General features: G+C 33.0%; 1 protein-coding gene across 2 annotated transcripts in view; it reads left to right on the top strand.

The window, feature by feature from the left end:
- The window catches only part of LOC148611008 (scavenger receptor cysteine-rich type 1 protein M160-like), a 56,226-nt gene that overhangs the window by 32,676 nt on the left and 2,867 nt on the right, over positions 1–20,683 (top strand). For both annotated transcript variants that reach the window (XM_088591031.1, XM_088591032.1), the window contains 21 exons: positions 408–570; positions 2,900–3,069; positions 3,484–3,643; positions 7,596–7,765; positions 8,191–8,344; positions 8,582–8,751; positions 9,284–9,431; positions 10,008–10,177; positions 10,377–10,590; positions 11,848–12,020; positions 12,214–12,450; positions 13,093–13,261; positions 13,644–13,771; positions 14,314–14,482; positions 14,885–14,994; positions 15,420–15,542; positions 16,601–16,798; positions 17,413–17,655; positions 17,995–18,189; positions 18,644–18,826; positions 19,965–20,124. In XM_088591031.1, the coding sequence (XP_088447157.1) occupies positions 408–570; positions 2,900–3,069; positions 3,484–3,643; positions 7,596–7,765; positions 8,191–8,344; positions 8,582–8,751; positions 9,284–9,431; positions 10,008–10,177; positions 10,377–10,590; positions 11,848–12,020; positions 12,214–12,450; positions 13,093–13,261; positions 13,644–13,771; positions 14,314–14,482; positions 14,885–14,994; positions 15,420–15,542; positions 16,601–16,798; positions 17,413–17,655; positions 17,995–18,189; positions 18,644–18,826; positions 19,965–20,124 (3,607 nt within the window). The remainder of the gene's footprint in view (positions 1–407; positions 571–2,899; positions 3,070–3,483; positions 3,644–7,595; positions 7,766–8,190; positions 8,345–8,581; positions 8,752–9,283; positions 9,432–10,007; positions 10,178–10,376; positions 10,591–11,847; positions 12,021–12,213; positions 12,451–13,092; positions 13,262–13,643; positions 13,772–14,313; positions 14,483–14,884; positions 14,995–15,419; positions 15,543–16,600; positions 16,799–17,412; positions 17,656–17,994; positions 18,190–18,643; positions 18,827–19,964; positions 20,125–20,683) is intronic.

Raw genomic sequence — 20,683 nt, 5'->3', positions numbered from 1 at the left:
TATAACATGGGGTTGGTAGCTCTACGTAACCATCGATAACCTTTAACTCAGTTTACATTTTATTGTGGAGAAATATTGATTCTCCTTTTGTAAAGGGTGGTTGAAATAATTTTTCCATTTTCATTTGAAATGGTAAAATTAGGATTTTTTTACAAGCATGTTAAAACTTCTATTTCATCAAAGAGTGCAGAAAATATTTTAAATAAGAGTAGAAATTCTTTCTCCCATAGAACTATAAAAAACTATGAAAATGTAAAGTGTTTAATGTCTTATGTCAAGAAGACCTGAAAAATCAATAGATAAGAACAGAAATTGTCAGATCTGCTTCTTTACATTAGATAGGCCCTTCGAAAGCAAGGCTCTTTCTAAAGATGCAAGTGTAAAATATGATTGATTTGTTGGAACAGGTGGTTCTGTACAGACCAATGTACAAGTTAGGCTTGTTGGCGGTAGGGACAACAACGAAGGTCGTGTAGAGGTCTTTTATAATAACACATGGGGTACCATTTGTGATGATTATTGGGGTGCTAATGATGCTAAGGTCATTTGTCGCATGCTTGGAAAACCAACGTAAGTCTTTAGTATATTTTTTATGAACTATTTTAAAAACTAATACAGTCTTCCTATATACTTGATTCTAAAGCTGCTGATGAGAGGTTACTCCTTGAAACATGTGTACAACGTAGTGAAATTTGTAATGTATTTGATTGGTATTTTTGTATTTGATATTTTGCTATGTTGAAAATTCTAAGTAAAACCTTTATGTGTAAGTTTCTGTTTACAAACTTGCCAAATGAACAAAATTGTGATGCTTGAAAAAAAAAAGTATTGTCATTTAATGGTTAGCTAGAATTACTGCCTCTTTCATCACTTGAGTTTTCTGACACGATCAGTATTGAGCTAGGTTTGACATCACATGAAACCCATGATGCTTCACTATGGCAATGTAACCAGTGGAGTTTAGAACCTCTTATTTCATTAGACAAAAGTGATGGCAGCCCTGATATTCAAGGCTTCTTTTGGGACATTTGTGTCTGAAATATTTCCAATTAAAACAGTCTTTATTTTCTGTTAATCCTCCCACAAAATAAATTTTACAATAAGATTCTCCCACATAAAAATGTAAGATTTGTGGAAGGTTTTTGGTAAAAATAACTATATTTTTGGTGATAAATACTAAATAATTGCATTTTACATAAAAAAAATAAGTTTTTTCCTCAAAAATCTCCCGCATAAGACAGTGTTGATTGGGAATAATCTCCATCATGAATTGTTCCAAAGTGAACAGGTATGGTCTTTGACTGTCAGATGTTTAATAATCATAAATAGTTTACTTGTTGAACCAATTGAATTATTTAAAAAAAAATATATGAAACACAGCACAGTGGTCACACAGTTTGCCAAATAAAGTCTGATATAAAGAATCTCCTATCATGCCACCAACTGAATAGATTGATGTAACAATGACTTGATTTCATTAGTATTTTTTATTCAGGATTCTGAAGAGGGCTTTCTTGAAAAATAATCATGAGAAATGATGATGTGGTTTGGGGGGGGGGAGGGAGAGTAATGGACATAAAGATTAGTGTTCGATGTGGAAGATATATTGTTAAGTGATAGAATCAACTAGGGTCTTGAATCAATGAGTGAACTCCCTAGTGTATCATATCCAGTACTAAATTATACACTTATTTGGATATATTGATGTGTGAAAATAAATTTTTTTTATAAAGAACAAATCTTTTAGATGCCAATAACATAAAGGAATTTGCAAGTTTTGGACTTCTGATTGAGAATCAGATGCATGGCAGATTAACTATATCTGATATGGGAACTATTTAACCATGATATGTCATTTTTTTGCAGTGATGAAGTATTATAGACTATTTTGGAAACCCCTATTCACTAAAGTTTTCAATGTGGAATCTAGATTTATTTTTTATTTAAATGTATAAAAGACTTTTTTACTACTTTATGATAATGACTACCAGAAAGAACATGACACATATCCCATACACTGTCCTTCTACAGTTACCACTGCCTGTCTCTGCCTTTTTTGTTGTATACAAATAACCAATTTTTTGAGGACAAAACTGTCGTTTATAGATCTAACCCTCTTTTTTTCATTTTCATGACACCTTACAGAATTTTGAATTTATTTTTTAAGTATTTCATCCATATGTCATTTATTGAATAGAAATCAACCAATTTAAATATCCTGTGGTTGTCTTTGTTAAGATTAGTTTTTTAACAGTTTCTCACAGTTTTACCTTCAAAAAGTTCCAGTATAAAAAATGTAAACATTTTATTGTCTACTGCATAACACTATTGACATTTTGGTGAATGACAACATGGTGAATTACTCTTACACTTAAATCTTTGCCAGTTGAAGGTTTTCAATGAATTAAAATAATTAAGGACATTTTATAATGATAAAACGGGTTATGTAGTATTTTTTTGTATTGCATTTTTGGATTTTGGTATTTTAATAGATAAACTGACAAAGTGAGACAATGTGGCGACTATGTTTTTTAAATATGGTACTTTTTTTTTACACCATGGAGGATTATTTACAAACTATAGATAGATCAATGTTTTAACTATATGTTCACCAAACAAGCAATGTTTCTCTATAACCATGGCTTATGTATTGTCCCAGTAAAATTCTGAAGAGTCTGAATATTTGAACAACCTTTGTGTAAAAATAAAGTGTTGCAAAGGGTCTTAACAGGTAATGGTATCTATAATAAAGTCACCTTACCACCCTTTATTATTATTATCCATCATTTTCACCACTCTAGATACTTATTTTGAGCTATACCTATTATCATATCTGAATGACTGAACAGTAACAATAGTTAAAGGTAAAAATCAAAACACACATGGTTACTCTATATAGGGATAGTGCCATGGCTAAGGGTAATGCCTTCTATGGACGAGGAAATGGACAAATCTGGTTAGATAATGTAAACTGTCGTGGGAATGAGACTAGTATAGCCCAGTGTGGAAGTCGTGGATGGGGTAGAAATAACTGTGGCCATAGCGAAGATGCTTCTGTTCAATGTGCAGGTTTGTAGGTGACGTGGTAATTTAAAAATTTACTGTGTCTCATTTTTATATGATCATTTTTGGACAAATATGTCGTTTTATCTGCCCATTTGTCAATTTTCAAAAAAAAATAATTATGGTTTAATGTTTTTTTTTATGAAGGAATGCTCCTTCATTTATACCTCCATCACCAAGTGTGAAATCTTGTCTAGTAGCCACTGGACTTTCTCGGCTCATCCATGTGACTTCATATTGTAGACAAGTTTGACAAATAGTTTATATGATTTTTGTCCTGTTAAATATAACAATAGCTTTAGCAGTATATACTGCAAGAACATATTTTAGGAAATTTTTGGTAGCAGCCACTATGAAAGTCTTATTGAGGTTTATCACAGCATTGGGGAACTGTATTTTAATCTCAGTTTCATTTTTTAGGTAGAACCCAGGTATCAGCAGTTAGATTGGTTGGTGGTAGCACTCGGTATGAAGGACGTGTTGAAATTTTTCACAGTGGTCAGTGGGGTACTGTTTGTGATGATAATGCTAACTATCATGTAGCTCAAGTTGTATGTAAACAGATTTTTGGATATGCAAGGTATGGATGAATGGATTTACATGTAAATTTTAAGTGTGTATTTTTTAAATACAGCCTAGCATGAGTAGTTTATCTTCTTTTTAGATAAAAATCATCTTCCTAACCTAACACATGGTTGATATATAAAGTGTCAGATTTAAAAAAAAATAATTAGGATGAAATTTGCAGTCATTTCCTGCCTCTTTGTTAATGCATTATTGCTAGAGAAGAAATGATTGACACAACCAATCTGTTAGAAGGTGTTCATAATCGGACAAAGTTGAAAGTTTTATTATGATTATGAAAAATTGACTTGTTTAATTATTTATTATATAAAACAATAACATGATCTGTACTGAATGAATGAATAGTTAACATACCAAATGATTAAACATCTCCAATGGTATTCTTTGAATTTCATGGAATTCTTCTTCAAATATATAATTTTTTTTCAATCTTCCTGATGGGAGACTGAGTTAAGGAAAGATTAACTGAGAAATTCATTTAAAAATCTTTTATGAATCTGCCTCATGTACTGCAATACTTATGTTAATGTTTTTTTGTGTCCCAACTCCATAGGATAAAGGGGGGGGGAATTGTTTTATCCTTTTCCGTGATTAAGTATGTCTGTGTTTCTGTGTAATAATTGTTTCTGTCACAGTTTTCTCAGCAACTACTACTCACAGGGGTTTGAAATTTTAACATAATTTCTTCTGTAGGTATCCCATGAGGTGGAATTTTCGAGAAAAAAAAATTACAACAACTTCCTGTTTACCGAGAACTTTGTTTATTTTTGACATATTTTGAAAGTTAAAATTTTTGTCACATTTTTCTCAACAACTACTCATCACAGTGGCATGAAGTTTTAAGACATTCTTCCTTTAGATAAAGGTGCATTTTCGGAAAAAAATATATGACAACTACTTTGTTTATTTTGGACATAATTTGAAAGTTGAAATTTTTGTTACATTTTTCTCAGCAACTACTCATCACAGTGGCTTGACTTTTAGTCATTGTTCAGTAGATTTTACATATGTTTGGATGCATTTTCAGAAAAAAAATATGAACTTTACCTGTTTACGGAGGGCTTTATTTTTGACAAATTTTTAAAAGTTAAATTGGTGTCACATTTTTCCCAGCAACTACTCATCACTCAGCTTGAAATTTTAACACATTCTTTCTGAAGGTATGCCATATGAGGGGATTTATTTTCAGAAAAAGTTGACAACAACTTCCTGTGTAACAAGGATTTTGTGTATGTTAGTGATGTGATTATTGAGGGTATCACTTGACGGAGCCATTGCTCATAGATTTCTTGTTTATGTCATGTATACTTATACTTTGTCTGAGGAAAACAATCAGGCCAAAGAATATATTAAGAATAAATTACCTTTAAAGTTTCAAAGTATTTTTACTCCCCCACCACCCATAAACTTATTTTATCTGAAAACAAACTTTTGCCATTCTCTCATGATCAGAAATGATTACCATATAACTTTAGTTTTAGAAGATAATCTATAATCTATACTCCCATAAAATATATAAAAAAACCTCTGTTACAGTTAGTATACAAATTCTATATGGTATTGAAAATACATACAAATTATTTTTAAAGTACCTTTAGCATGGTGATTTCTTCTTCATTTCACAACTTTATTTACTTGATACAAGTTCGTTATTTTACCCTACCTCTGATAATTATCAGTTGAAATCAACTAATCGGCACTCTGTATTTTGATCACGTGAAGACGGTGTATTTCCGATACACGGTCACTATTTTAGCAATACCCGGTCAGTTATTGTTTTTTAGTTTACTACAACCAAAATGGCAACCAAACGTTTTGCGTCGCTTATGGCAGATGATATACACAAAATGAAAATGATGGTGAATTCAAAGGAAACCATTAAAAGTAATCAAAAGGCCGCATTAAAGAAAATTATTGCTATCGAAATATCGGGTATATACTATTTTTTTTTTCTTAAAAAACATAAAGAAAATCATTAATGGGGTAAATTATTTACATAGTGATTGAGTGGCCATGTACGGAATTTACCCTGGTCAGTAGATTCCATACCTGGCTCGGTTGCACTTCGCCGGGTATGAAATATACTGACCAGGGTAAATTCCCTACACGGTGACTAAATCACTATATAACTAATATTACCTTTTGCTGGTAATGAATATCATGTCACTTTGAGAAATAAAGCAACTAATGTCCTTACCAAGTCATTTACATAACTCCAGTCATATTAGTGTGTATTTATTTCATTCTTACTATGAATAACAAAGTCAATTATAACCTCTGTTCTATGTTTAGATTTTACTAATGTGTTATTTTTCCTTTTGTATTTTAGAATTTACTAGTAAGAAAAACACTTCTTTCTGTAGTGCTTTCTCCAAAGTAGTTCATATTATCCAGAAATACTACATGTAGAAACTTTGTATTACCAAATCACCTTAGAGCTCCAATGAATTTGTTATGAAAGTTATTCAGTGGAAGAATTTTATCATTTACATATTTTCTTCATTTTCCATCGTCTTGGACCATATTTGAAATTGCATACTTGCTTCTGTCATTTTTAAGAAGTCTTTTTCATTTAAAAATATCATCATCATCGTTGTTTTATTCCTAGATAAAATCACATTAAGTACTTCCAATAATCAGGCAAAATATGTATATGGTGTGGCACATAAAGGAAAAAAACTCATTTTAATGCATTATCCAAGTATTTTTTGCCTCATAACACTCAAAAACAACAATGACAGACCAATGTATTGAATATATTTGAGCCAAAAGAACAAATTAAGAATAATGGTGTACCACCCATTGCCTGATTCTGACACAGAATGGTATTTAAATGTAATTCTTCATAGATTTTGATATTACTTTCATAACATTTCATGTACCAGTACTTGTTTATCATCAATAGTAATCAGATTATAACAAGAATAATGCTATTTCACCCTGTTCTATGTAATGTGTTGGAGCCTTTTGTGTTGCCTTTTTTGCCTTGGTTGTGGTTTCCTTAAATATTACCTTGCTGAAGTTTTTGTCAATGATAGGGGTTCATACTAGATGAAAGTGAGGCCTTGGACCATTTAAATTGGACTAGGAATGAACATCTAGTACCTGCTGCCTAACCATTTGTAGCTTTTTGGTGTATTGATGCTTTATTGTACAATGTATAGGAAAATGATTTGGTTGAAGGAAAATATGGTGGTTTCATTTATCTTTGTTAAAATGATTTTAGGGGAAAATAAACATTTATGTGGTATTTAACTTTGTGGTTTGTTGGTCCAGCAAATAAAAAGTCTGCATTTTTTGGTAAAATTATTTCCATATTAGAGCTATAATGACCTAAATGGTTGAACAAAATTAAAATTATTTTCTAACTAAATTTCCATTATATAGTACATCTAGCAGAGTATCAAAGCATTAATCATGATTTTCCCCTGGTGATAGAAAATAATTCTGTAATTTTGTTAAAGAAAAAATTAGGCATTGTTGTTCTGAATATGAGAGGTGACAGAAAGTGACTTCTCCAACTAAGACATTTTCAAAAAGCTTAGATTCGATATCTGAGTCATACCATGTGACACTACATCTTTCTGTGGATTCTTAATTTGCTACTTTTAGAGTACTCAAGGAAACCACCAAGATTATTTTCCAGCAAATAACATTAAAAATGATATTAGCCAGTTTTGCACTGACACCTTAAAACTAGAACCACATTTATGCATTCAAATGTGAAGCATAAATGTGGTTCTTTAATTGACCAGAAAACATCAGTTAGATCAGTTTATGCTGCTAGGAGGCTTGATTTAATGTTAAGTTATAATTCTTGTAATTACTGGTACTTTCTTCTTTAAGCATTCATGATCAAGTATGTTCAAACACCCTCATAGGACTTTGTCCTCCATGTAACTCTGTTGATCATTGGTAAATACAACTATGTTATTTTTCTTTGTAAGCAATTCTGTGGCAGTGAAGAGCAAGTCATATTTTGGAGCCGGAAGAGGACAAATTTGGATAGATGATTTAAGATGTAATGGCAATGAGACATCCCTAGATGGTTGTGCATCACGGCCATGGGGACAGAATAATTGTGACCATAGTGAAGACCTCAGTGTTATTTGTAGAAGTAAGTTCAGGAGCTTTGTGTATTTTGATGTATTTAGTGGATCAATTTCTCTATAATCAAGCTTCTCATTGGTTTGGTTGTTGTTGTGTTAGGTAGTGAGTTTGATGTCTGACCCATTCGTTCCAATGTTCATTTAAATTGATAGTCACTGCAGTTGACCTAAACAATTAGCATATAAGAGAAAGATTTTTTTTTAAACGACTCTGTGTATGTATAATGTGTATGACTTGCGAGGATTTCCCTCCTAAAAGATAGTGTGTTTGTGAGCTAGAAATTAAAATCTTGCTCAGCTAAATATATTGTTTTGGCTTGGTTTGAGTACTCTCCTGCTAAACTACAACCGTCAGTCTGTAAAGTTTTGGTTTTTCCTTCTATAATTTAGTGTTGCAGTTAATATTTATATTATGACCAATTTTCTGTTCAAGCTCAAACCTATCCTATAAGACTTGTTAGTCCTGATGGGTCACCAAACATGGGACGTGTTGAGATATATGTGAATCAAACTTGGGGAACTGTCTGTGATGATAGTTTTGATAGGAATGCTGCAAGTGTTGTGTGTGCAATGTCAGGCTTTAGTAGGTAGGTATGATTATTAATGCTATAGTATTATGAAGATATCTGAAAATTTCCAATAAGAGAAAAACCATTATACATGACAGTTAGACATTGGTTCATTGTTGCCTCTGCTGAAAGTATATCACTTTATTACCCTATGGATAATATTTAAATAGTTAAAATATTTATCATTAAAAACATGCCTTTCTAGAGCTTTATTAACAACATGAGTATGACTGGATTGTTTTTGAATTGTTCCAGGACTGGAGCAGTAGTAGTGCCACGTACATTTGGTAGGGGTTCTGGTCCTATACTACTAGATGATGTTACGTGTACTGGCACAGAGAATACTATCTTCCAATGTTCATCCAAACCAATAGGACAAAACAACTGTCAGCATAGAGAGGATGTAGGTGTTCGCTGTCAAGTGGGTAAGTCAATGTATCATTGCTGTCAGGTGGGTAAGTCAATGTAACATTGCTGTCAGGAAAGTATGTCAGTGTAACATTGCTGTCAGGTGGGTAAGTCAATGTAACTGCTGTCAAGTGGGTAAGTCATTGTAGCATCACTGTCACATGAGTACACATGTAAGTTAACTAAACATTGCTGTCAGATATGTCAACGTGATCACTATGCACTAAGATACTACTAAACATGGTTACTTCAAATAGAGATTCTGTTAAAAATGGCTACTACACAACCAATGTTAAAAAAATCCATAACTATTCATATAACATAATTAGCAGTGGCTGTTCCAGAAGTACTTCTTTTAGCATGTTCACTTTAACTTAACAAGGAAGATGGGGCATTCCTAGAAAATGTTTTTATCATTTTCATGCATAAAAATAATTTTTTATGACATTTGAAATTGTTGATTTCATACTTTTTTTATATGTGAGGACTAAAAAATAAATAGTAAATTAAGCCTCTGTATATCGTTATACAAACGTCATTTATTTTTAGATCAATTCCAAGTTCGTTTAGTGAGTGGAAACAATAGACAAAATGGACGAGTAGAAATACAATATAATAACACATGGGGAACAGTATGTGATGATTACTTTGACAACAGAGCAGCTAGAGTTGTTTGTAGAATGGCAGGATATCCAACGTAATTATTTTATCATTACAAATATATTATATGATGTATAGTTTTTCTTTTTTGTTTCATCCGTTTCAGATATTTCCACAAATAATTATGATGATTCATTTTTTTGCAAGAACAACTGAAATGACACATTTTTTCTTTTCAAAATAGATTTTTACAGCCTCAGTGATGCCCACCTCAAGTGCATGAGGTTGTTGGTTTTATCCCAGTCATTATGTATACTTTCAAATTGATAGTCACTGCTTCTCCATCAAGTATGTGAATTGGAGTAGGAAAAATGTGTTGAGTTGGATGACATGCCTACCTGTTGGGTGTTGTTTCTTGTGAGCTAGCACATTAAAACTCTGGCTCAAAATGTTGGACTATTACATAGCAGGATGTGATGATCTTGTACAGAAATGTATGACATATCTGTGGTAGGATGTAAAACAATAATTAAACAAAGTAAGTGTTTATATTTCATCAGATCTTATCTTTTGATAGAATGTAATTTTCTCACTTTTGCTTCAACAGCTGTAATATACAGAATTTTGTCTCCTTTGAATATTTTGTTTATTTATTTATTGTATTTGTTTTCAGTGGTGGAGCTGTTGCCAAGAGTCGTGCATACTTCGGTAGAGGAACTGGTAAAATCTGGTTAGATAATGTACGATGCAATGGAAATGAGACAAGTCTATCTCAGTGTCTCCATGCTCCTATGGGTGTCACTAACTGTGGTCATACTGAAGATGTTGGTGTCATTTGTACAGGTAATTACAATGAATAATTTAGAAACATATTGTAAAAGCTAATTCTTCCAAACTTATTCTAATATAAGTGCTATATGATTAAAAAAATTTATTCCTTATAATGTATTTCATTTGGTTTCATTCCAAATTTTATTTTCTTTCTAACAGTTTTTAACAAAATAATAGAAATTGACTTATATTCAGGATTTTTTGTTTTTAGGGTCACCGATAACTACAACTTCTCGGCCAGGACGAGGAACAAGTGTTGGACCGACCCCTAATCCAAGCCAGGTATATGTCAGACTCGTTAACGGACAGGACTCGTTCTCTGGTCGAGCCGAAGTCTATGCTTTTGGAAAATGGGGAACAATATGTGATGACTCTTGGAAGGCCAGTGCTGCCGGTGTTGTGTGTGGCATGTTAGGATATCAGTCGTAAGTTCATCATTTATGTGAACTATCCATTAGAAAATTTCCTTGATAAACTTAATGTTGTTTCATGAAACATTTGTTTTGCTGGCAGTTGTATGGCATAATGATTTTAGGAAGATATTTTACTATGGTAAAAATAATGTTCCATTTAAAATAGTTCAAGTTATCAGTCTGAAACATGTATGAACACAGTACCTATCTCAGTCTAGTTTTTATATAGTTAGTATGAACACAGTCCCTATCTAAGTCTAGTTTTTATATAGTTAGTATGAACACAGTCCCTATTTCAGTCAGTTTTTATCCATTGTTAGAATGAACACAGTCCCTATCATAGTCTAGTTTTTTATCCATTGGTAGTATGAACACAGTCCCTATCTCAGTCTAGTTTTTATCCATTGGTAGTATGAACACAGTCCCTATCTCAGTCTAGTTTTTATCCATTGGTAGAATGAACACAGTCCCTATCTTAGTCTAGTTTTTTATCCGTTGGTAGAATGAACACAGTCCCTATCTTAGTCTAGTTTTTATCCATTGGTAGAATGAACACAGTCCCTATCTTAGTCTAGTTTTTTATCCATTGGTAGTATGAACACAGTCCCTATCTCAGTCAGTTTTTATCCATTGGTAGAATGAACACAGTCCCTATCTTAGTCTAGTTTTTTTATCCATTGGTAGAATGAACACAGTCCCTTTCTTAGTCTAGTTTTTTTATCCATTGGTAGTATGAACACAGTCCCTATCTCAGTCTAGTTTTTATATAGTTAGTATGAACACAGTTGCTATCTCAGTCTAGTTTTTATATAGTTAGTATGAACACAGTCCCTATCTCAGTCTAGTTTTTATCCATTGTAGTTTGAGCACAGTCCCTATCTCAGTCTAGTTTTTATCCATTGGTAGTATGAACACAATACCTATCTCAGTCTAAATTAGTATGGGTACTGGTAAACCATACAAACTTTATAACTACTGTGTAAGTACTATTGATTGTGGGGTACCAATTTTTGTGGTTTTTGTGGATACACAAAACCACGAAATTTGGTTTCCATCAACAGGAGATTTCTGTATATGTTTAAACTGAAAAACTCAAAACATCCACAAATTAAAATACTTTCACAGTAATTGAAATCAGTACAGAGGTCCTGTTCTTATGCATTGTTTGTTTGTTTTTTTTTTGTTTTTTTATGTTAAGATTTAATTTTTGACTTATATATAATCTTAAATTTTGATCATGTTGTTAAATCTGTAAATAATTATTTTCAGGATAAATGCTGTTGCAAGAACAGGAGCTTTCTTTGGAGAGGGTAATGGTCAGATATGGTTAGATAATACCAACTGTTCTGGTACAGAGAGTACAATAGCTCAGTGTCGATCTAATGGTTGGGGAGCTCATAACTGTGGTCATCAGGAAGATGCTGGTGTCGTCTGCTCTCAAGGTATGTTTTCAGATACTATTTATTGATGATGAGCTTATGATTGGATCTAAATACCTCAGAGTGGAGAGCTAATACTGTTAAAACTGTTTTCACAGTGAACTACACAGACTTCACAGTATTTATTGGAAGACCTCTGAAAACTAAGAAAACTCTTCACATGAGAAACAAAAATGTCTATTTATTTTTATTGCAGCTGTTATTCCAGACAACTGGTTAATGGTTACTGACACGAACAATAAGACATTCTACAGGATGGATCTAACGACTGGAAGTTACATTTCTATCCCCATATCTGGTAACCAGAACCCCATTGCTATTGACTACGATGCTGTGAATCGGGTTGTGTACTGGACTGATGTAGGTAGTAAACAGATAAGGAAAGCCAACCTAGACAATAGACAAATATCAACAGTGATCCAGTTGGGTAGTCGTAAGTCTAAACATTATACATGTATATGTTTAGCGTATTTTTTGTTTGTTTATTAAAACCTGGTAATCTATTGTACACTGTTCTGAACTGTATACTGTGATGATTATAGATCCATTTGTTCGTTTGTATTGTTCATGACAGGATTGGTATGTGAATCAGTACAAAAGTTATATGACTGGTTCTTTTTAGTGCTATTGAACTAAACTATGATATTCTAAATAATACAAAAGGGGGATATTCTAAATAACACAGAATATCCTTAACATGTTGTTAAATACGACCATATAGTATTTAAATGGGGTGCTGCATCAATACTTCTTTTCCTAAAACATAAATTCCATCATCATCGTTCATTGTTTTGTAAATTTATTTACACATACATTCTGCATTACTGTAAATGTACTAATTTTCACTATTTTTGCGGTGGACATATAATCGCAAAAAAAATAGTACCCGTGAAATTGATCTTAAACATATTATAATGCTAAACATTTTTTTTAAATCGCAAAAATCGGTACCCGTGAATATGTTCACTTGACCGAATCCACTGTAATTAGCAACTGCAAAAATCAATACATTTACAGTATTCCAGACTTTGCATATTTTAGTATGTGTAAATATACATGTCTGTGTTATTTGCAGAATCAGTAGCTGATGGTATAGCAGTTGATCCAGCATCTGGCTTGCTGTTTTACACTGATACAGGATATGATGTCATTGTTGCTATGAGAACAGATGGAAGTGCCAGTAAAGTTGTTATCAGCCAGGGATTAGACCAGCCAAGAGCTATCTGTCTAGATCCATCAAATGGGTAGGTTGGGAAGGGAATGATTATACCAGTCAAGAGGTATCGCTCTCAAGCAAATAGGTAGGTTTTGGATTAAAACTGCCAAAAGCTATCTTTTTGGATCCTACATATTGGTAGGTTTAATAAGGAAAGGATTTGACCAGCCAAAACCTATCTCTCTAGGTCCAGCAAACAAGTAGATATGGAAGAGAAGGGTTCAGCAAGGCCGGAGCTATCTCACTGGACTAACATTTGGGAAAGTTTTGTCCTAATTAAGACCTAAAAACTTCACTATTTTAAAGGGAAACTGGGTAAGTCCTGCCCGTATATTTCTTAAGATGTATAGAATTGATAAATTTGAAGGATTTAAAAAACCAAGGTGTTTTTACTTATATTTATTTTCCAGTGTAATGTATTGGACAGACTGGGGTTCAAGTGCCAAGATAGAGACAGCTAATTATGATGGTACATCAAGGAAAGTTATTATTGGTACAAATTTGGGCTGGCCTAATGGCCTTCATTTAGACACACAAGGTAAGTAGAGCTGTGCTAAGAATTTAGAACCATAGTAATACTGACATGTCGGGACGTCCACGTGTGGTCGAAACCGAACTCCTTCACTCGTTCAGATATTTTCTAAAAGACAGAGTATGTGATGAAATATTTCAATATTTATCTTAAAATAACTACGTGTACATGAACAAGTTTTTTTTAAGTTTTTCGATCCAAGCAAGACTAACATAAACGTCTGCCGAAGTTTGATAAAATGACCGGCATGGGCTGTCAAAATTTCCGGACCCTTGGTGTGGTGATATGCTTTCCTTTGGGCTGTTGCTTCTGTATGCTAGAATATTTAAAGTCTGACTCAGCCAGATCAACTAGTACAAAACATGGTCTATTTAATTCATCAAACATTCTCATTTTTTATTTTATTGGATTAAACTTGCAATGAAGGGTTTTTACTAACTGAGAAATGGGAGTTGATCTGAAAAGTACCTAATTGCTCTGTTTATATATACTTCAGGTGGGAAGATATACTGGAAAGTACCTAATTGCTCTGTTTGTATATATTTCAGGTGGGAAGATATACTGGATTGATGGGAAAACCTATAAACTGGAATCGTCAAACCTGGATGGCACAGGTCGCACAACACTCCTTGATGAATCTCATAAAATTCCACACCCCCATTACTTTGATCTGGTCAAATTACAGAGTACTATCTACTTTACTGATTGGTCAGCACAGTAAGTTCTATCTACTTCACTGATTGATCAGCACTGTAAGTTCTATCGATTTAATTGATTGATCAGCACTGTAAGTTCCATCTACTTCACTGATTGGTTAGCACTGTAAGTTCTATCTACTTGACTGAATGATCAGCAAGTAAGCTATCGATTTAATTGATTGATCAACAATGATTTCAATGCAAGTTGCAAATCAAAGAATGCCAACAGGTACAGAAAGAAAACAATTCAAGGTGATAACCATGTGTCCATGGTCACTAATAAAAATCAAGCAAGAAATAGAAATATTTAACCACCAATTTTCCTCCTGTAAAAGGATTACCTTCAGCATTCCTGTTTACTTCTATGTAAACATACAAATTTGGATTAGTGTAGAGAATGGGTGTCTTGTTATTTTTTCAGTGTAATAAGAAAGGTTAACATAGATGGTACAGGGTTATCAACTGTTGGTCCACCAACATTTGGACGATTGAATGGTCTCTCTGCTCATAAAAATGGTATTGGATTTACAGGTATGGATTGTTTTTGTTCTCTTGTTATGTACTGTATAATATTTACAGATGTTTGGTTTAACTTTTGATATCAAAATTGAAACTTGATTAATTTTGACATTAGAAAATAAAATACTTAATTCCCCAATGAGTAACACCATTTTATGTGAAAAAATTTTTATATTTGATTTTAAGAATGATAGAAATAAAGTGTTACTTGATTAAAGGTCAGAAACAAAAAAAAAATTGCTTGTATTACTATAATACATAGTTGAAAAATTTTACAGAGAGTTTATCTGTAATATGGTATAACTAGATTAATGAAAAAAATCATGATGAAGTTCAAGATGAAAAGTTGATAAGGCAAGGATTAAGAGATAACTATATTTGGAGCTTTAGGAACTTCCATTGGTAGGATACTAATATGATGCTGTTGTTTATTTTAGGTCAGAATGGATGTTTTAACTCTGGATGTTCTCACATTTGTTTCCCAGGACCAATGAAGAGTAAGAAATGTGCTTGTCCTTCCACCCTTAGTTTACAACCTGATGGACAAACTTGTAGCACAGGTAAGATTTACTTTAGGTTGATAATGTTAATCAACCCCCCCAAACATGTTCTTGTCTTGCTTCACTCATCCTTGAATTCTATTTTTACCCCCACCCCCAAACCTGAAATCCTGAATCTGCCCCTGCCAAGAAAAGTAGGGTGTCCTTTCCGTCCTACTGTGTATGGGTCTGTCTTCTCGACCCAAATTGTCAGACAGACGAGCTTACTTATACAAAGCTGAATGGTTGTTACCTGGACAGACTTGTAATAATGAGATGGATGATAGTAATAGTCTGTATTTGTAATATGTTGGTGTTTCTGATGCTGTGTACCTCAATTTATGGGTATATGGGAGATTTTCTGCATTTCAACTATTTTATGTGGTGGATTTTAGGGACAAACTTTACTCAGTATAAGATATATGTAAAAACAGCATTAAAAGAAGTGGTAAGTGTAACAATAACTATACTGATGCTTATTTTAGGTAGTGTATGTGCATTTACTCATCTTAAAATGATCTGTTGGTGGCAGATTTATTTTCATTTTAAATGGCTGAAATAATACATGAAAAAAAGTGGGAATGTTAGCCTCCCACACCAGAGACACACTCTGTGGGAGACAGAGCTCAGATGTGAAGGTCTCAAAATATGGGAGGGTTAACAGGTATACTGATGAGGCATTTAAAGTAGCTCATGCCTTATATATAAGTTTGTAGATTTTGGTCATTTTTCTCAACAATGTTATTGGATGAACATACTTAAAAATTTTAATTTAAGAAACGTACAAACATGATTTTCTAATAAATGACACATTATGTTGGTAAAATTTATAAGTTGTTACATATGTTATATTGAGAATTTCTGTTTTAGTTTGTTAAGTAAAAAGAATGCTTTTCTGACATAGTTGGGCTTACAGTACTATTTTTCTTGTTATTTGAAAAAATAAATCTATTTAATTTCCATTCCAATTTTTTCCTCCAATAAACTCCCTTCATAAAAAACTAATTTTTGTAAGTTTTCCATTTATGTCAAAATATCTCAAAATTATCTCAATATTCTGTATTTATATTCTACTTCAGCTAAGTCATGTCAAGGTTTTGGACTACCTAAAAACAGTATGGTGTCTCCCAGTAACTGTTCAACAGGACCTTCTCCTCCAGGAACAGTATGTACCATCTCTTGTAACACAGGTTATACTCTATTTGGACAGGCCAAAATTACCTGTGGTTCTAATGGACAGTGGTCTGGTGGGAATTTAGCTAACTATCTGTGTAAAGGTTTGTTCATTGATACTTTTGAAATTGTATTCATTTTTAAGTTGTGTAAGATATACAATGAAAGATGGCTTTGTAAAAAAGTAATCAAGGGAACCAAGATTCAAGCAGAAATCAAAAGAATATAATCCAAGGATAAAGAGTAGACAGTAATAACAGACACACCCAACAAAGAACAAGAAATAACCAAAATAACACGTACAAAGAAACAAACTTCAATGAAAACTTGGTGCATGACTAGTTACACGGGTAGGGTAAATGTCCTCTGCTTTTCTAGTAATTTCAGCAAATTTTTTATTAAACTATAAATAATAGAAAGATCATCTCTTTTTTTAGCAACTCAGCTGAACTTACTGAATGGAATTTTTTGCACACATTCTATTTAATGATGCCATTGTGCACTTCCCGTTTTGCATCTCCATCTGAATGACTTTAGATGTTTCCTGATGGTTTCTGGGGAGTGGGGATATTACCAAGTTAGATTTGCTAAGTTTTTATTTTTTTAATTTGTTTTTGTATGTTGAAGTAAAGTATGTTAAATTGAATACATGTCTTTTTTGGTCCATTGTTGGTTTACATAGGTTTTATCATCTAATGTTTTTGTATTCTGTATATAGACACAGCTCCACCTACCTTACAATGTCCAAGTTCTATAACCAAAGTAGCTACGAAGGGAACACAGACAGCCACAGTTACTTGGACAACACCTACTGCCACAGATAACTCAGGGGTCGGAGTCAATATCATCCAATCATTACAGTCTCCAGCAACGCTGGGAGCTGGGACATATAGTGTTAATGTCATTGCATTTGACTCTTCTGGACAGTCTTCATCTTGTCAGTTTAAGATAACTGTTTCAGGTAAACATGGGGAAATTTTTCTCTTTTTTTTTAAATACATAAATTTTAGCAGACTTTATCATGGTCTGATTACTATATTTCAAGTGATTTTTTTTTCACAATTATTTATTTAAAAAGATGTACAATATACATGTAATGACAAGTACAAAATTTGCATAATAAGAAGTGGACTATAACTCTTGCTTAGAATATTTTCTACCCACTCTTCAGAGATGTAGGTGTAAGCTACATACATTAATCATGAACAATTGACAGGATAACATGATTTATGTATTTAAGTTTTTTTTTTTTTTTTCATTTTTATTATTGTTACATCTGTTTATTACTTAATATTTGCAGTGTTGAAATGTCCCCAGCTTTCAACTCCAGACAATGGGATGATTATGTCGTCATTATGTCCAAACTACTATGGAGCCCAGTGCCAGATTGGCTGTCTCCAAGGTTACAAGCTCTCCGGTGGATCTGGAATGGTCACATGTCAGTCTGATAATAATAATAATGCATTTTGGACACCTAATAATCTTCAATGTCAAGGTTTGTTCTACTGTTATATTAAGTATGAAACAGACACCACCAGTTCCTGTTATTATACCCCCCATTATACAAGTTCGTGGTATATAAGAATCACCTTGTTCATCCCCCATCTAAATTTTTGTCACAGTTATCTCGGCTCCCAATGGATGGATTAATTTTAGATTTGGTCTATGGCTTCATATAGATGGGCATGTTGATTGCCTTCAGATATCAACTTCCTGTACAAATTCGGGTATGCATAGCACAAAAACGCAGGTAACTTCATGCTTCAGTTTTTAATATGAATTATCTTAAATTTGAATGCATTCTATTTAGACTTTTATGTAAATTCCAGTTGAACTACATATCATGTTGAACAAAATGCCTGAAATTTACCATCTGTTGCAAACCACAATTATACAATACTGAATGCTGGAAATATGAAATGTAAAGCAAGGTTTCCCTACTTTTACAGCTACAACATGTGTGGCCCCTCTGACTCCTGCTAATGGTAACCTTACCTGCAAAGCCCCATACAATACTAACACAGTGTGCACTCAGTCATGTAATGCTGGTTTCCAGGCCATATCTGGTACCTCTGCTAGAGTTTGTGGCAACAATGGACAGTGGACTGGCACCCTTCTATACTGTGCTAAAGGTTTGTACAATTTTGGAGTATTGAATTTTACAGTTGAACTTTCCAACCTCAATGCATGCGAGTTGTATGATTTGAAAACTGGAATCAATCTTGTTATTTTATCAGTCCCAACAAAATACCTTCTACCCCAGTATAATTTTGCTTCTGATAACTCAAACTAGGATGAACCTGAATCTAGTAAACATGAATTCATCCAGCATCAAGTTAACTGAAGATTTTCTTTGGTCCTATTGATTTCAACTTAATGAAGTTCCACTGTATTCTGAAATTACTTGTTTGAAATAAGATACTATGTGATCTTAAGGTTCATCATTACCTTGGACAAATATGGCCTTGATTTCACCATTTATTTCCCTCTGACTACAGACAAACTTGTGTATCTAGAAGAATTTCAAGGTATAGCATTCCCTAGATATGAGAAAGTTGCATTCATTTTATGTAAAATTATATCAAAAACTGGCCTGACTTCTGCTGTTTTAATTTTATCAATTCTGCAGAGAGGCCAAAATAACTAAATCTGTATGATGTTTTGAGATGTTCCCTATGTATTAAAGGTAAACTCTATTCACATTGACATGCTGGTCAATAGAAGGGCAATAGCCACTTATACACAATAGGTGATTTAAACTGTGTAAATGAGTGGGCCATATCAAGTAAATCTCAGGTATTTGTTAATTTTTGCACTCTCTGCATAATTGGAAAAAATTAACCCTGCAAAAGTTAGATCAGTTTTTTATATAATTTTACATAAACTTGATGTAAGTTTTTTTATATCTAGGGAACGCTATGCCTTAAAAATTTTCTAGATACACAGGTTTGTCTGTTGTCAGAGAGAAATTAGTTGTGAAATTTAGACCATATTTGTCGAAAGGTAATGGTGAACCTTAAAAAAAAAATGCAACATGTAAGTTGAAAGATAAGTTGTAGACTATGAACTGTATTACTCTCTTCGAGTATACATTTTGTAATATTATTAGAATTATTCACTGCAAAATTTGAACTTCCAGGAGCTGATCCTTGTGACTTTTGTTAAATTTTCTACCATTTAAATGAAACAAAAAACTCTTACATGGTAAAATTAAACATCCTCATTCCAATATTGACCTGTTTGGTAGTAATAATGCTAAACTGTTTATAGGAGGAGGTAACATTGGTTTTCCTGTTGCTGGAGCTTCTAGATCTAGTTCCTCGTCATCACCCAGTAATATCAACGCTGGTGCAGTAACAGCAGGAGTTGTGGTTGGTGCTGTCGTAATTGTACTGATTATTGTTGCAGCATTTATTTACGTCAGGAGATTGTAAGTCAAGAGAGAATCTCATTACCATTTATTTTATCATCAGGAGAATGTAAGTCAGGAGAGAATCTCATTACATTTTATTTTATCATCAGGAGAATGTAAGTCAAGAGAGAATCTCATTACCTTTTATTTTATCATTAGGAGAATGTAAGTCAGGAGAGAATCTCATTACCTATAATTTTATCAGGAGAGTGTAATTGGAGAGAGAAACTCATTACCTTTAATTTATCATCAGGAGAGTGTAGGTGAAGATAGAATCTCAATACCTTTAATTTTATCATCAGGAGAAAGTAAGTCAAGAGGGAATCTCGTTACCTTTAATTTTATCATCAGGAGAATGTAAGTCAAGAAGAAATCTCATTACCTTTAGTTTTATCATCAGGAGAGTGTAATTGGAGAGAGAATCTCATTACCTTTAATTTATCATCAGGAGAGTGTATGTGAAGAGATAATCTCATTACCTTTTATTTTATCATCAGGAGAATGTAAGTCAAGAGAGAATCTCATTACCTTTAATTTTATCATCAGGAGAGTGTAATTGGAGAGAGAATCTCATTAC

Source organism: Perna viridis, chromosome 7 (genome assembly GCF_037379345.1).
Source record: "Perna viridis isolate PV_CMFRI_1.1 ecotype Kerala chromosome 7, ASM3737934v1, whole genome shotgun sequence".
In the NCBI taxonomy this organism is placed as follows: Eukaryota; Metazoa; Mollusca; class Bivalvia; order Mytilida; family Mytilidae; genus Perna; species Perna viridis.
The sequence above is the reverse complement of the archived record's forward strand: the minus strand, read 5'-3'. Positions and strand labels throughout refer to the sequence as shown.